The 16,600-nt window shown below is 40.2% G+C and overlaps 2 protein-coding genes across 6 annotated transcripts in view; both read left to right on the plus strand.

The window, feature by feature from the left end:
• ash1 (histone-lysine N-methyltransferase ash1) overlaps positions 1-5,904 on the plus strand; it is a 103,795-nt gene extending 97,891 nt beyond the window's left edge. For 4 of the 5 annotated variants that reach the window (XM_076175447.1, XM_076175451.1, XM_076175449.1 and 1 more), the window contains one exon: positions 2,998-5,904. In XM_076175447.1, the coding sequence (XP_076031562.1) occupies positions 2,998-3,135 (138 nt within the window). In that variant the 3' untranslated portion in view covers positions 3,136-5,904. The remainder of the gene's footprint in view (positions 1-2,997) is intronic. The other variant, XM_076175450.1, reaches the window with a different exon arrangement.
• LOC143019420 (uncharacterized) lies at positions 3,237-16,038 on the plus strand. The gene is made up of 6 exons (XM_076175056.1): positions 3,237-3,289; positions 3,677-3,733; positions 5,373-5,481; positions 14,617-14,710; positions 15,388-15,512; positions 15,925-16,038. Exons 1-6 carry the CDS (start codon positions 3,237-3,239, stop codon positions 16,036-16,038), a joined length of 552 nt encoding a protein of 183 aa, XP_076031171.1.
• The last annotated feature ends 562 nt before the right edge of the window (positions 16,039-16,600 follow it).

The raw sequence follows: 16,600 nt of genomic DNA on the forward strand, positions 1-16,600 counted from the left end.
GCCCAACAAATGAAGCTGGTTTACACCTGGTGCTACATTACATGTTGATCCTCCCCCTCATCCCCTCGAGAATTTACCAAATAGACAGGAAGAAATCCCTTCAGGCCATGTCAGTTTTTCTTCCATTCATACTCTCTCCACTCACACCTACATCTTGCCCTCTCCCTTCCATGCTCAATAGACACTCCATCTTGTACCCAAGGCTGCGTTCACCCCATCTATTCTATTCTTGGTCTTCCTCTTAAGGGCAAAAACTACTTTTTCGGTGACTCGCTGACAGTTTTATTTTCTGTGGCCGTATTTTTCCACCTAGAGCATTGATTTTTTTTACAGCTTAAAGATTACCTCGTGTTGTACCTGTGGTATTATTTTCCTTTTTTTTCATAGAAATTTATATATTACTTTTAAAAAGTCGTACTTTTTTAAATATAGACAAAAAAAATCGTATTCACAAAAAACTATTCAAAGAAGAAGAGTCATCTTGGTTTGAGAGTTAAAAGACACCCAAAAGAGCAATACTGTATATCGCCACTTGCATATCATCAATAATAAGTTCACAGAAAAAAAAGCAATCTGAGCAATTTCTGTTCTCGAAAAAAGTACCTAAAAAAATCGTATTTTCTATGAGCTTTTAATTAAAAGGAATTATAATATGCAGTTTTAAAGAAGACTGTTTTCTAAGTGTTATGCTACAAAAAAGAATAAAATCGGAGCAATAGAATTTTAGATATAGAATTTTAAACTTTAAAAATTAAGTTTTGAGAAAACCGCACTTTTATGTTCAGGTGACAATGTACAGTACAATAATGTTTTTTTTTCTAATACAACAATGTGTCATGTGTCCTTACCTAACACTGATGATGTTCAAGAGGTTATACTTTCAAGGAAGCTCATTTAGGTCACCTCAGGTCACTTATATTGGGAAGGTGTGCTCACACTGGATTTTCCTCGAAGTTTATATAGGCACCTGGTCCCCTTTTTTTCTCTCATAATTACATTTCATGAAAGTATATGCAATTATGAAGGAAAAAAATACTATTCCCTCAGAGGGAAGGGCATCATTGGGCGCCACCCAACTCCTTGTCGCCAGGTTAGGCCTAGACGTCAAAGGTCAAAGCCGCCTGGCTGGTAATCTGCAGATGCAGACTCTATCGTTCTTATGGTTCTCTTCTTCCGTGGCTGGCGTGGAGATTTTCTGCTCATGTCCATCTTTACCTTTGTTCTTCTTGTCTCAGCAGTAGAAGGGAAGCCTATATGGGTAGTGAAGCGAGTAGATTCATATCCCAGGTTGTGGTTGAGTATGGTGAGCTGAGACATAAATATCACCCTGTTCAGACCTGCAAACTTTGCTTTACTTTGATGCAGCCACAGCTTAGAGTGCAGGCCTTCATTTCTGTTTTGAGTGTGGCCTTTCATGCATCTTTGTAGCAGGGCTGCAGTTGACAGGTCATGGTATATTGCCTTCACATGTCGATGAATACTTCTCTCTCTCTCTCTTTTTTTTTCTCTCACACACACGTGCACTGACTCGGAGAAAGGGGTAAACATACAGCCGGCAGCGTGAAAACTATCGTCCCACACTAAACAAAAAAAAAAAAAAAAATACAAAAATAAGACAAAAAAGAGGCATAACATTAGATATTGAAGATATATGGCATCAGAGTTTAAATACCCAGAGCAGAGTCTAGTAGGCATTTAATTTTTAAAACCCACCACGACGCTCTAACGTCTGGCAGCGTTACGCACCTAACGTACTAGTATTTCGTCGAGCCACACAAATATTTTCAAAAAAATTAATATTTTCGACCGAAAAAGTAGTTTTTGCCCTTAAGTTCATTCCATCCACCTCTGCCTTCCACACTATTTATGCTAATCTTTCTTCACATAGTCTTTCCATATGGCCAAACCCTCACAGCAAAATAAATGACAAGGAAAAAGTGAAAGAATACCAGGAGAAACTGAGAGAAGTATTAAAGTTAGAAGAGAAGCACATGTAGAGGAGTATGTTTCAAGGAGAGGGCTAAAATGTGCAAAGATGGTATGTAGGATGAGAGAGAGAACAGGAGGGGCAGCAGATGGTGGGATGAAGAGGTGTATGTGGTAGTAGCAGAAAAGCAAGTATATTAAGCTGATTGCACAATGTAACTAAGGAAGCACATGAGAAGTAAAGAAGCAAGAGAGCAGAGGCACAATGCAAGGTGGAATTGGTGTCTGAATTAGAGTTTTGAAAGAAAAAAAAAAAGATATTTTGGAAGGAAGTGGAGAGTGTGGAGGGGGCGAGTCAGGTAGAGAATAAAAGGTAAAGGGTGCAGACAGATAGATGTTAATTTAGATAAAGACATCAAGGGAAGATGGGTAGTGTATCAGGAATTTTTTAATGAGTAGAATAGGGAGGGTTTGTGGTAGTGGGAGATTATGAAAATGATAGGGCTAAAGGGAAGAAGGAAACAGAGCACTGAAAGTGATGAAGGCTGGGATAGCAAGGAGTCTTGTGGAGTGGCTGACTAGGGAGGAGCAATTAAACTTCTTAAACATTTCAAATCAAATACATTTATGTCTCAAATTCCAAGTCTGCCTCCACACAGTATTGTAGGCACTATTTCCCCTTTGTACAGTCCGCCCTATGGATTTACACCCAGATATCGATATCCTTTGACACTTCTCATTCTCCCAAGACTTGAAAAGAAGCATTATCCAGTAAATCTCACCTAGGCTTATACTCTTTGTATGCAGTCAATCCATTGCCTGAGGTATCTCGCTGAAAATGTTATCAACAAGGTATCCAACCACAACCACTGGTGGAGCCCATAAGTCATCCAGAGAAAAGATTTTGCATTGTTGCCTGAAGGGTTATAAGGAAAATATAAGGTAATATGGTGTTTAATGTGTGGTGGTTGCTTTTGGGGCATTCATTGGTGCCAGCCCAGTTCTGTTTTCGTACTGTTTTATGTGCATTCACAAAGATATGGCATGTGAAATTTTGTTTTAATTTTTCAGAGAGCCAAAAAGCGTGGACGAGTCAACCAGGTAGTTACAAAGCTTTTGGGCTTGCTGCCACCTAAAGGAGCCATCGACCTTAGTTATCTACTGGAAAGTAAACGACAGCGTAAGAAGACCTCGGCCTTTGCCTCCTGAGAATGGCTCACTGGCTGGATTGGCCATCTCACACTCAAGGAAATGGAGGCCATGACTTGATACTGGCAAAGCATGGGAACAGTGTAATTGTGGAGCACTAGATGTTTGGCACTGCTCAGTCACAGGAGTACCACAGTGCTGATGTCTGGCAAGTGTAAGAAAGTCTATGGTGCTGAAGTCCAAAGAAAAGCGTGAACCACCAGTGCTGAAGTGCAAAGGAATGTGAAAATTCTGAAGTGCTGAAGTCTGAAGGTGCTCAAACAAGCAGAAAGGAAGTAAAGGAGCACATTTGGAGATGAGAGTGAGACAGTGAGACACCTCATAGACGCTCCCCAAGTTGGTTTTTACACTGGAAGTGATATGAAAGTTGTAGGTAGGCAGGTTGTGTGAATGTGTGCACATATGTGTGTATACAAAGCTCGGCTGTGGTCAGGCAAGGGACACTCGCATTCTTGAGGGTCCAGTCCAGCCAATGTGGCTTCATAGCCCAATTTTCTACCCGATTTGCTGTTTTTTAATGTCATACCCTTTTGTACTAAAGAGTTGCTGAAAGTACAAAGCATTCTACAGGCAGCCCAGTACCCGCCCAAGTGCAGCAGTAAGTAACTAGTCATGACATGGCAGTGCTGCTGCTGCTGCTGCTACTGCTGCTTCTACTGCTGCTGCACAGATTGGGGCCAACATGGCCTACAGGCTCACGTTGTTGTTATTGTTGTTGAAACTGAAGATGCTGCTGCTGTAGGGGTAAGGTGGTGGAGGGAGGGACCAATGAGGCGGGAAGGTCAGTATGAGATACTGCAGCTGCCTCGAGTATATAATACTCCAGCCCCGGCATGTGGAAAGCCTCAATCAAAAGCTGCACCTTTCCTCCTTTGCAAACTTATCGGATTATTGTAATTAGCCATAGCAACAATGTAAGTACAACATGTCTTTTTTTAAGTTATTTCATTGAGATTTTTAATATATACTTTTAATATGGATTAAACACTAAGTCAGATATGATACATGTTTTCTCAAGTGTTTGTAAATACTGGTTGATAGGAGAATGTCAAGATTGAATGCTGTGCATTTGTTGTATGAGTCAAAAAGAAACAAAAGATATTTTTATATACGGCGTCTTCACGTCGGCAGCTGTGCCCTTGTCCCCCGTAGAGAACCCTTGCTGTTGTGTTCATGTTTGGTAGCACCACACCCCTTGGCCTGCTGTGCCCCAGGCAGCCCCACCAAAGCTTAGGCTATCCTTGTTGTTTTTTGTTTATTTTTTTTATGTCGGAGGCTAAGGGGTGGGAGCGTCCTTCCACATGCTCCTGGGACTTGCGTAAGTTCTAGGACAGTCCGGGGAGATCCAGTAGCAGTGAACCTGTGGTGTCCTCACATGACCACACCTTGCTGGCTGTTCTGACTTGTTTGCCATCTATTGGCCACTTGAGTATAGATAAGTAGCCAACTACCCCAGCCGCCACATACCATAGCTGCCACTTGCAGAACTTACAGTTGCCATCCAGTGTAGTTGGTACTTAGTCAGTTACCAGTTACTACAGCTGTTAACAAGCTTTTCAGTCAGCCAAGCAAGGTAACTGTATGGTCCTTGACTGCTGTTGTCTTTTTGGTTAGTTAGCTGCTGGCCTCCCCGTACACATCAAGGTTGTTACAGTTTACGAGAATTCAAACCCCAAGTGTTCTGTTGTGATTGCAAACAAGTCTACAACTTAGCTGTTATACATAGTCCATACCAACCTGTTTTATGTTTTTTAAAGTTGACCCAATGTTGATCTACTCTTTTACTTCGACCCCTATCCCTTGATAGAGTTGTTACAGTACTGTAGTCATGGTGTTAGGTTTCAGCGAAAACAGAATTCTCACATACGTTGTCTCCCAAGAATGTGTTGTTTCCTCCTTTACCCGTGGCAGACTAAACTAGACACTCCCCCGCCCTAGTTTTCAGTCATAGTTCCATTGCAGCCACACCTAGTTTATGTGCCCTGTCCGTGTTTACATTGTCTTTTCTCTAATTGATAGTGTTACTTGTTCCACTCGCTGTATCATAGTTCCACTGCACATCTGAACCCATCCTCTGCATGGGCCTTGTGGCTTTGTTTAGCAAGGGTGGTACATACTGCCAAAGGGAGCGGTGGTGGTTGAACTGTAGGTTTGTGTGCACAATGGTGGTGACAACAGGAGAACTCATTTCTTAGGCAGAAACTTGGACAAAAGTCTTGTATCACTCATTGCTACAGAAATACTCAGCACACTGTAATGGCCACCCCCAACCCCACCCCGACCACCACCACCACCCCTGCACCAAGCCCCATGCCAGAGGATGAGGTGATGTGTACAATGAGCCATGTAAGCTTTCCAAGTAAATATTGATAAAGGTACTTTGCATTAGCCTTGCTTGGCCTCAGAAGCTAACTGCTGCAGTAACAGTGATGACTTACCAATAAGGCAGCACTCTTTGTCTAGCAGTAAGTAGGTAGTCATGTGATTTTGTGTTTTTCCCAGAACCCAGCTGCGTACAAGTGTTGGGAAGATGCATAAATAGCACTCACACCCATCTCGGACCGGATTCAGATTATTGTTACTCTTTTTATTATCTTTATCATTACTGTATCATTAATGCAATTTCCATTATCAATGTCCACAGGAATTCCAGATAAAACAGCTATACATACAATAGCCCAGTATGCATCTTCCCTGTTCTCAGGACTTGATAATTCATGTGTAAATAGCCATCAAAATCATCTTCATTTAATAAATGAGTTTTTTCAATGTTGTTGTATCATTATCCTCGCATGTCGTATGTTGTGATTTTTACCTTTCCCACAGACCAAAGATTTATGCCAGGAACCTTTGGATAAACTGTAAGTTGAATCTCTCTCCCTCTCGTTTCTTCTTAAATATCTTTAAAGGTGATGGCTAAGTCAATGCATATTCTTTGAATAATTAGGTTGTTCATATTGTATGAGAATTCAACCTTTGTGGGAACATTTTTTAGTTATGAAATAAGAAATGTGTAGAATGAACTTACGCAGCTCAATACAAACTTGTATAACTGGCTTTTGCCACAAGGAGTATAAAAGTCCTTATCTTCAAAGCCTCCAAGATATGTATTCCAAGGGCTTTTGAGATGTTCTGCTCCATTTGACTTTAACTCGCTTTTGTGGTTACTAAGTGGATGCAAACATTCACTCTTCTTGGTCTCTCATTGCCTCAAGCCCTTGAATGATGTGTGGAAAAACATCACTGACTTGTGAACCACTGGTTGTTTTTATTATTATATTATTACATATGTGCATGCACACACACACACAACAAAAGGCCTTTTCATACATACATATACCAAGGCTTTTTCCCCCTTACAAGGGGGGTAGCCAAAAAGAAAAAGGCACAAAATCAATCCCACCTATTCCACCCCTGAATACACTCCACACCCCTCCACCCTCCCTCTTATCTTAGCACCTCCTGAAATGACGGGTCATCCCTGCACCTTGTCCACTGCCCTGGGTCAGAAGCAGTGTTGCAAGACACAGCACATCCACAGCAAGGCCGCTTCATTAAATCGGCGACCCCCCCTCTCCGTCCCCCCATTGCATAAAATGAGAGGACGGGGAGAAATCCCTTCGGGCTGCTTCAAATTTTGCTCACACATACTACCTCACCCCCCATCCACCTGCCCATTCCACCTCATGCTATCACAACATCATCCATATACAACCATTCTCCATTCACCCCTGTCTTCTGTCCTCTCCCGTCCTTCCTCAACAGACATTCCCCTCTTCCCCAAAGCCCCCTTCACCCCATCCATCCACCTCATACTAGGACGTCCCCTCATGTTCACTCCCTCCACATCTGCCTTCCACACCTCTTTTACTAGTCTTTCTTCACTAGCCTTTTCACCCTTATAATAAGGGGTGTGGCTGAGCTAAAGCATATACCCTCCAACCTCCATCATCACCCCTTGTACATATCATCACCTTACTTTTACACACATTTACTTAGAGCTTCTCACATACCCTCCCAAACTCTGCCACTGTTTCAATCTATCTTTAGACTTAGTGTGGTCCACAAACAACTGGTTCATCTCCCACTTCCCTCCACTCTCATGAACTCCAGACCCCTTAACCTCGCATCCCATCACCTTATCCATAAACACATTTAACAGCACTGGTGACAATACTCAACCCTGGGTCAGCCTCACCTTCACATCAAGCTACTCATTCCAGTCCCGGGGATTACAGAAACTGCTATTCACCTAAAACACTTGATCACCCTCAAGAAACATCCTTTCCCATACATCTACAACATATAATGACACCCAACCTGATCATAAGCCTCCAAATCTATGAAGCCCCAAAAGACATACTGTTGCTAAAGACTCCTTATTTATGTCGTACTACAAAATTTTGATCTACAAACCTTCTTTCCTGAACCTACGCTGCTCATCTCCAGTTACTCTCTTTGTTGTCCTCCTAACCTTCTCAACATACAAACACCTTAAGAACCACACTTGACACACTGATTACTGTAAAACTACTAAATCTATATTTGTCCCCATTTCAGTTGTAATGCAAACATATACTGTATATGCTTCTAATAATTTTTTTTTTTTTCTCTCTCCTCCTCCTCCTCCTTTTGGGTACATATTGAATGATCTCACTAGCCATTTCACAATAACTAACCCCTTTTACACACTGACAAACATCTAACCCAGGTGCCATGCCAGTTTTCGTTTCTTATTTGTATAAGCCCCGATAGTTCTGTCATTCGTCACATGGCACTCATTTTCTTAGCGTCTTCTGCCACATTCAAAGCTTCCCTATCCTCCTCTACTTGAAACAGATCCTTAAAATACTTTACCCATCTTCCCCTTGCCATCATCACTTCCATTAGCATCTGCACTCTAAACCTCCTCAGTCTCCCTCACTCTTCTCTTTCGTCCAAAACTCCAGAAAATGTCCAGAATTGTTCCAATGTTTTTGGCACCACTACATTGGTAATTAATGCCCCCTCAACTACTCTCCCACATACCACTGGCCCAGTATATTTATGCCTTTTTTTTTTAAACACTGTTTGCTATTATCATACATACATACATATACCAAGGCTTTTTCCCCCTTACAAGGGGGTAGCCAAAAAGAAAAAGGCATAAAATCATTCCCACCCATTCCATCCCTGAATACACTCCACACCCCTCCACCCTCCCTCTTATCTTAGCACCTCCTGCTATTATCATTTCCATTTAAGTGCAAATATCCAACATTTCTTCCTGTCACCCCATAGGTCCCTATTACATCCACAGATCCCTTAACATCACATTTACATTTCTCTCGAAACTACACACTCATTTAAATTAATCCAAAATGCTTCAATCTACCCTTCATTTCCCTCACTACCAAGGCTGTATGTACTTAAGAAGCCCATATCTCTCATTCTAATGTCACCTTCATCCATATTATCCTCAGCAACATTTCACCACACATTTACCTTTCTTGTTACCCACAGTACCATTCCTTCCTTCCGTCACCCTCTGGCCACTACTGGCTTTCTTTTCAGTTTAGCTTCTCACAGTGTTAACACATCCATGTTTCTTCTCTCAAACATACTACCAATCTTTCCTCTTATATTTGTATCATATTCACACACATTTAATAACCCATTTAATAGAGATTTAATTGGAGTCCTTCCGGATCTTATTGTACCATGACTTTTTGTAGTATTAAAATACAGACTGGGGTTTCTAACTCTGCCCCATTAATTTCTACGACACGCATTGAAACGTTGGGGCGATATTATTCTCCCTCCTACCACAAGAGATCAGAGAAGGAAGAGGTTATAGAAGTGGTAAGGAGTACGTTCAATGGAAGAGCTAAGAAGAGGGACAGCAGTAGTATAAATACATTCCTTCATGAGTAAAGATTTTTCCTTAAGGTATACGTGCCACCGGTCCGTAGGGACACCCCTAAACATTTTCCTAACATATAGATTGCGCACAATATTGCAGCCAATGTATCAGTACAGGATATTTCACTTAGGCGTGAAAAGGAGAGGAAAAATGAAGCATGAATATAGCAGAATGGTAAAAAAAAATTTACTACTCAATAAAACCAATTTATGCATGCATTGGGTCGAGACTGCATTAAATTTGTCCGGGAAATCATATATATATATATATATATATATATATATAAGGTACTCTTTGTACAATGTCATAGTTAATATGTCCATAGAAAATATATGAACTTTCACCACAATCATGAACAGCGCTGTATAGAATGTGCACAAGGAATTTACACGTACAAAATTGTCTGCACAGCAACAGATGCTCGTATTAGACCTACTTGGTACAGAGGAGAATGACCAAAATTATACAAGGGCCTAGAAATTTACGAAGACAAGCTTAGGCACCTTCAATTACAATCTGAAAAAAAAATTGTGCTGGGCGATCTTAAGGAGATATTCAAATGTAGTGGTAAAATTATATTGGACAAATAAAAATTTAAAAAGGAATGGGCAAGAACTGGTTTACTAATAGAGTGGTTAACGAAACTGGGTTGTTTTAATTAAGAGAAAATTAGGTAAGTTTATAGACAGGGGTGATAAGTGGTAATGAACATGAAACTGCCTAGTGTAGGCCTTATGGTCTCTTGCAATCTCCTGTATTCTCAAGGAAAATGTACGTAGAAACAGACATTAGGCGTAACGGTTGTATGTTTCGAACACAATCGCAGCTCACCTAGAAACAGGTTTGAGGCTTTGAGCAGGTACCAGGAAAAACAAAAAGTGTGTGTGGGGGGGGGGCGCTGAAGCGTCCATCCAACGTCATTTGGATTCGAATACGTGACTAGTGAAACAAAATATATATCGCCAAATTTTGAGAGATACTGATGGACAATTGGGTTGAATAATGAAATAATATTTATATTTAAGAATTCCCTGTCGAATTCATTCTCTCGGTCTTGTTTGGACGATAAGAATTCAGATTTATTTCGCAGCAAGAGAACGAACCGTGGAATGGAAACGGTTAATATGTGATTATATATATATAATATATAAAGTGAACATCTTCGCTTTAGCTGTAAGTACTGTATATTCTGCACTGTCATTGAGCCAGTCATTTACGAGTGTAGTAATACTACTTGCACTCAACCAAGTTCAGTTAACAGACGAATGATGATCCATGATGCTGGTCCTAATGGATATTCCATCCCCACCACAGCTACGCACTAATGCCTCTCGGATATTTATGGCCAATTAATGATAAAATTTCAGTTGCTCTTTCAAATACTTTTACGAGTCGCACGGCCGCACCAACCTTTGCCACGCCACTCCCGCAGACTTCTGTGTTATAAGTTTCCCTATTCCAAGATTTCCGTCCCGCTTTTGGAATGTATTTCACCCTTGTCTGTTATTTCACTCAATTTAGTTCCTTTCAGGCATTCAGCATTTTTTCCTGTCACAGATTCCCCTATTCTTCGTTTTACAGGCCTAAGCTTTGTCTCCATCGTCATCGTCGGTTTCCAAGTCACATTCATAGACGTCAATATATGTTGATTGTAAATTTATGCCACACATGCACACATTAAAATCGGTCCATATATAAACTCAGAGCTCTTACCTGGGAAGGTAATTTTTGTCAATAACGAGACCAACACGTGATCCAATACCATGGTGAATCACACACGTATATACATATACTGGGAGGACACGTTGTATTGCCTTCACTGTTTTATAAGTGAGGGATTCCTTAAGGTATTAGTAAGAAGGTTTCAGTCGCCGTTACACCCAGATGTAGAAAGGTAAAGTTGGAATCAAGAGTCCTTGAGCCTGGTACAGAAACCGTGTGTCATCCCCTCAGGGTTCCACTTTCAGATGGTGATATTGAAGGTTTTTAAAAATGGCTAGGAGGGAGATGGTTCTCTATGATGTCCCTCAAAATAGGCACTCGTTCATTCCCATTTCAGGTAAAAAAAAAAAAAAAATAGTCCTCCATTTATCTAGAATTGAAAAAGTATCAAATTGATCATGTCAGGATCTGTAAACGCAAGTGAATGAATTTCAAGGAAAATTTGGAAATTTGAGATCAAGTGTAGTTGTTTTAGAAGTTTACTCAGCTCTTCACGGTGAAAAGTATAGTAATTATTCCCAATGAACTGAAATTGAACTTAATGAATCACAGATGTTTTGCTATTCCACTAGTACTCGCCGTTTGTTCGATGCTGTGAATATTTGCTAATGTACAAAGATGGCTGACATTCCCTCAGTCGACAGTTAGCCTCGCAACATGAGTCGTCGGTCGCCGCAAGCTCTACTACTTTTGAATCTGCTTCTGCTCTCTCCTTTCCACGCATCCGTAGTGAGTACAATTTTGAATATTTATATTTCCATTCGATTATTACTATCTATAAACATAAGAATGTTAATTTGTCACTTTTTTTTATTCCGTTTCAGAATCGTAATGTATTCGCTCTTATAATTTCTCTGATGATGTCATTTTTTGTATATGAAGTGGTGATTGTGCCGACAGTACTGTATGGGGCAGAGACATGGAATTTAAGAGAGGCAGAGAGGAAAACTTAAATGTGTTTAAGATGAAATTTCTGAGAAGATGGCAGAGGTCACAAGGTTGGACAGAATGAGAAACGAGGAGGTGAGGAGGAGAGCTGGGATGGAAAAGGAGATGGCAGATAGGGCTGATGAGAGAGTATTGGGATGGTTTGGGCACACGGAAAGAATGAGTAAAGAAATATTAATAAAAAGAGGTGTGGAAGGCAGAGATGGATGGAATGAACTTGAGGGGACGATCGAGGATGAGATGGATGGATGGGGTGAAAGGGGTGTTGAGCAAGAGGGATATAAGAACATAAGAATGAAGGAGACTGCAAGAGACCATAAAGCCTACACTAGGCAGCTCCGTATGCATCACCACCTGCCATCCCCATCCATAAAGTTGTCTAATCGTTTCTTAAAACAACTGATAGTTTCAGCGCTTACTACATGGTTACTAAGTTTATTCCATTCGTCGACCACCCTATTAGTAAACAAAATCTTGCCTATTTCCAGTTAAGGAAGGAAGAGAAAAGGTAGAAGATAGAGGTGAGTGGATAATGGGTGCGTATGGATCATACTGCAATGCAGGGAGGGGTAGGGTGGGCGGGGGAGTTGGGATGGGTTATGTGTGAATGATATTTTGACGCAGCCGGAAGTGATTTCTCCCCGTGTTCTCTTTTTCTGCATGAGGGGCGGAGGGGGAGGGGTCCGCCGATTAAGTGAAGCGGCCTTGCTGTGAATATGATGTTTTACTACATTGTTTCTGGTCCAGAGCAGTGGGCGAGATACAGGGATGACCCGTCATCCATGAGGAGCTAAGATGAGAGTGGGGAGGAAAGGGTGGAGAATGGGAGTGGAAGTAGGTTCGTACCTTTTGACTTGTCTATCTCCATCATAATAAGGGGAGGGGGAAGCCCTTGATATATAGATAGATATTTAGATTTTAATTCAGGCATTGTTCCAGCTTGTGTGTATGTGTTGATTTTAAGATTTCATTAACATATCTTTTTTTTCTAATTTTATAAGTTTCCAGAAATAACAATTGCATACAAATATATGATTTGCTGGTAGAGTAATTGGAAGCATGTAGGTCTGGTAGCGAAACGACCTGTAACCGTTGGTCTCGCATGCGCTTAGATGTGGGTTCGAATCCCACAATTCTGCCTCCCTACAGTGACCGTTATCTACCATAAGAGTCCAGGTTCATAGTGGGGCAAGCTTGGTGTTTTCCACAACAGCTACACACATCCTGGCGTAAGCTCCTCATCCCATAATGTCTTATTTCATTGTTACCCCTTAAATAAGTTTTCTTTGAAATACAGTGTTTTGTAAAAGAAAATGTACTTTTTTGTTACCTTGGGAAGGTAATAAAATTATTAATTATTTGTTTGTCTCCCATACAAAGGCCTTCAATTGCCCATATAATGGCCATGCAATATGAGAAGGTTTTAGCAAAAGGCAAAGATGTTTTTATGGGCCTTTGTGGATTTAGAAAATGCTTATGACAGGGTAGACAGGAAACAACTGTGGGAGGTTTTGCAGATATATAGGATCGGGGGAAAACTCAAGAGCATTCAAGAGTGTTTACGAGAGTAGTAGAGCCTGTGTCAGAATTAGAAATGGAGAGAGCAAATTGTATGAGGTAAAGGTGGGGCTGGTTCAAAGATGTGTCAAATTGCCATAGCTGTTCAATGTGTACATGGATGTATGGCAAGTCCTTTCTTACTTAGTTATTGTATATATGTATTGTATATGTATCTCCTTTATTGTATATGTAATAATTCTTTATTATACATGAGTACTTAATATCAACATATATTTATTGTAAATGTATATACAATAACTAAGTAAGAAAGGACTTGCCACAGATGGAGGGTGCGGAAGTTAAATACGATAGTAATGGGCAGGGGATTGAAAATTGTTAAAGAAAGTTGAAAGAAGTGGAAGGTGAACCAGTTGTTGTTTGCTGACGACACTGCACTTGTGACACGGTCAGAGAAAGGAAAGAGTTAGTGACGGAGTTTGGGAAGGTGTGTGATAGGAAAAAATGAAAATAAATGTGGGTAAAAGCAAAGTGATGAGATGTACAAGAGGAGAGGATGGCAGTGAGTTGGAAGTCTTAAAGGAGAGATGCAGGAAGTGGATAGCTTTAGGTATTTGGGGTCGCATATGCTAGGAATTGGAGTGGAGGTGGAGGTAAACTGTAGACTGAGAGAAGCAAGTAAATGCCTTGGGGGATTAAAAAGTGTAACGAGACATAGGCATTTGGGAATGCATGCAAAGATATAGTTTTTATATTTTTGTAAGACCCTCTGGCGACCCTCAAAAACACCCTCGCGACCCTAGTTTGGGTCGCGACCCTGGGGTTGGGAACCACTGCCTTATATAGATAAATAAATAGACAACGGTCTTTCTTTAAAGTGCATTATAGATAAGACTAGGTTATTGATAAAGAATATAATTATTTCTCGTTTATTTGTGTTACAATCTAACTTGGCCTAACCGTAAATAAAGACATACCATTCAAATATTACCAATCTAGGATCAGTTTTAGGGGAAAATATGTTCTGCGTTTCTTGTCATAAGCCTTTGTAAGATTCATTTGACTTTTTGTACAAAATTTGTAGATGGCTGTAGTTTTCCATGTTATCCTAGTTGATATTAACCACTTCTTGAATCAAACTCACCAGCTTGTGGTCTTGTAACAAGATCTTCATGTTGAATATCTTTATCATTTACAAGCTGTTTAACATCGAAGACTTGGATCTGTTTGTGCACTGTTTCCATTCGGTGGCACACTACTCGTAATATATAGCACATTATATTCATACATATATCCACAGATAGTGTGTATTTTCAACAAATCTATATGTATTTCATAAAAAGAAATGAAGATTTTTATGTAGTGCATAAATCTTATTTTTCAAATCACAGCTAGGTCCCTTTGATGTGACTGCCAGCGACATCAACTTCATCGATGGTTCTAGAAACATCTATGAAGCCTATCACTCATCTGACCCCCAACAAGGTGAAGTTAACAATTCTAGTACAACTGCAAATGTACTAGGAACCAATATTTTCTCTTGCCCCTATACCCATGGATCACCCTTGGATGCTCTTATTAGAATACTTTTTTCAGTGTTCAGTATTTGCAGTTAGCTTTTTAGCACCAATGTGCAAATAACTACAGGCTGGATCACTTCGTAAAAAGAATGACGTCATTAGGCCTCCGAGGTGCCTCGAATCACGATGTATAGAAAAGGAATGTACCAGTCGAGTTGATTGATAGATATTTTTATATAACCGATTCTGTTGTAGTTGATCCTAAGCATCAACTTAGGTATTGTACACCGTTTAGACACGCCATCTATAAGCGGTTGTCAGTTACTTTATTTAATCAAAATCTAGATGATGATTAGTTACGTTCGCTTTAGGAAAAACTCATCAGGAAAGGTGCTACGATCGACCACCGTGCGCGCCTCGTGACGTCATGTCGTCAATGAATGGAACAAACTTTCAGCCATGGAAGTTACATAATACGGCTCCATGTTTTAATTATTTTGTTTGCTTGTGCTTGCCTAGTTGGGTGTTTGTTTTTGTTATTATTTCTGTCTAAATTTTACATTGTTACGAACTGAAATGTTTCCTGTCGGCATTTGTGCGTTACAACTGAAAAATTATTTGCTTCTTTGACGTTGCCGACAGATTTGGGGCTTCAAATGGCAACAGAAGGCATCAACGAGCTAAAGCCAGGGGAGGCACGCGTGATTATGAGTTCAAACTATCCGGATGTGTACCCGGACGATCTACATCAGGAATGGAGTTTCAAAGTAAGTTTTCACATCCTCATAGAAGTCTGTCGTGGTTGGTTTGTTTGTTTTTGGAAACAATGTTGGAGTGACAGTAATAAACCCACCGGATTTTATTTTATTTTATTTTATCTATTTCCTATCCATTCTATTTCATTACATCTTATTTATTTTTTTCTTTTGACTCTTATTCTATTTTTCGTTATTATGTTTTCTTTTTTCGAGCGAATGCCACGGGTGATGAATTAATATATTTACCACCAAATTCGATTTATCAACTTTGTTTATTCTTTCTCAGGCGTCAATATCAGACGCGAGACAGACTTGCTACATGCTAGTACCAATATTTTGTAATAGAGTAACATTGTTTAACTGTTGGAAAGTCAAATGTGAAGAAAATTAATTCCTTGCACTTCCTCTCTTTTCTCTATAGGGTTTGAATGTGCAGACACTTTTCCACGTCTCCTGTTTGGACTTTGAGACAGTTTGCCCGAATGATGTTCTGTACATCTACGAAGCAGGCGACAAAGAAAATAGGTACGCTTGATTGAAGAAGAAAAAAAAATATGGGGAGGGGGGGGAAGAAGCCTTGAGTATGTGTCTCTGTTGTGTTAGTGTATTTACCTAGTTATATCACACGGGAAGGGAGCTATGCTCGTAATGACCCGTCTTTGTATCCTTCAGCATAAAATTTATTCTTAAATTCTTGAATAGTGTTTGCACACAGTGTTGCCTTATCTAATTTATTCCAAGTATCCACCACTCTGTGTGGGAAGCTATTCTTTTTCAGATCTCTTCTATAATTATCCTTTTTGAGTTTCTTTTCATGTCCTCTTGTTTTTCTGTTGTCCCACTTTAATAAATCATCTCTATCTAGGATTTCCATTCCTTTCATGATTCTATAAATAGTCAGTAGATCTCCTCTTTCTCTTGTGTGTGACAGTTTTTATGTTATCAGTAGAAAGAGGAACAGTTATCGATAGTCAACACTCCTTATGGGAAAAGGGGGGGAGGTACTTTTAAGTTCATACAAGGAGATCTTGAGCCAAGTCCGGGGACCAAATCTCAGCCACTTGGGACTCCACCTCTAGATGGTGGTGAGGGAGTTG

This window comes from Oratosquilla oratoria, chromosome 37, assembly GCF_046742065.1.
Source record: "Oratosquilla oratoria isolate Oo_2021 chromosome 37, ASM4674206v1, whole genome shotgun sequence".
NCBI lineage: Eukaryota > Metazoa > Arthropoda > Malacostraca > Stomatopoda > Squillidae > Oratosquilla > Oratosquilla oratoria.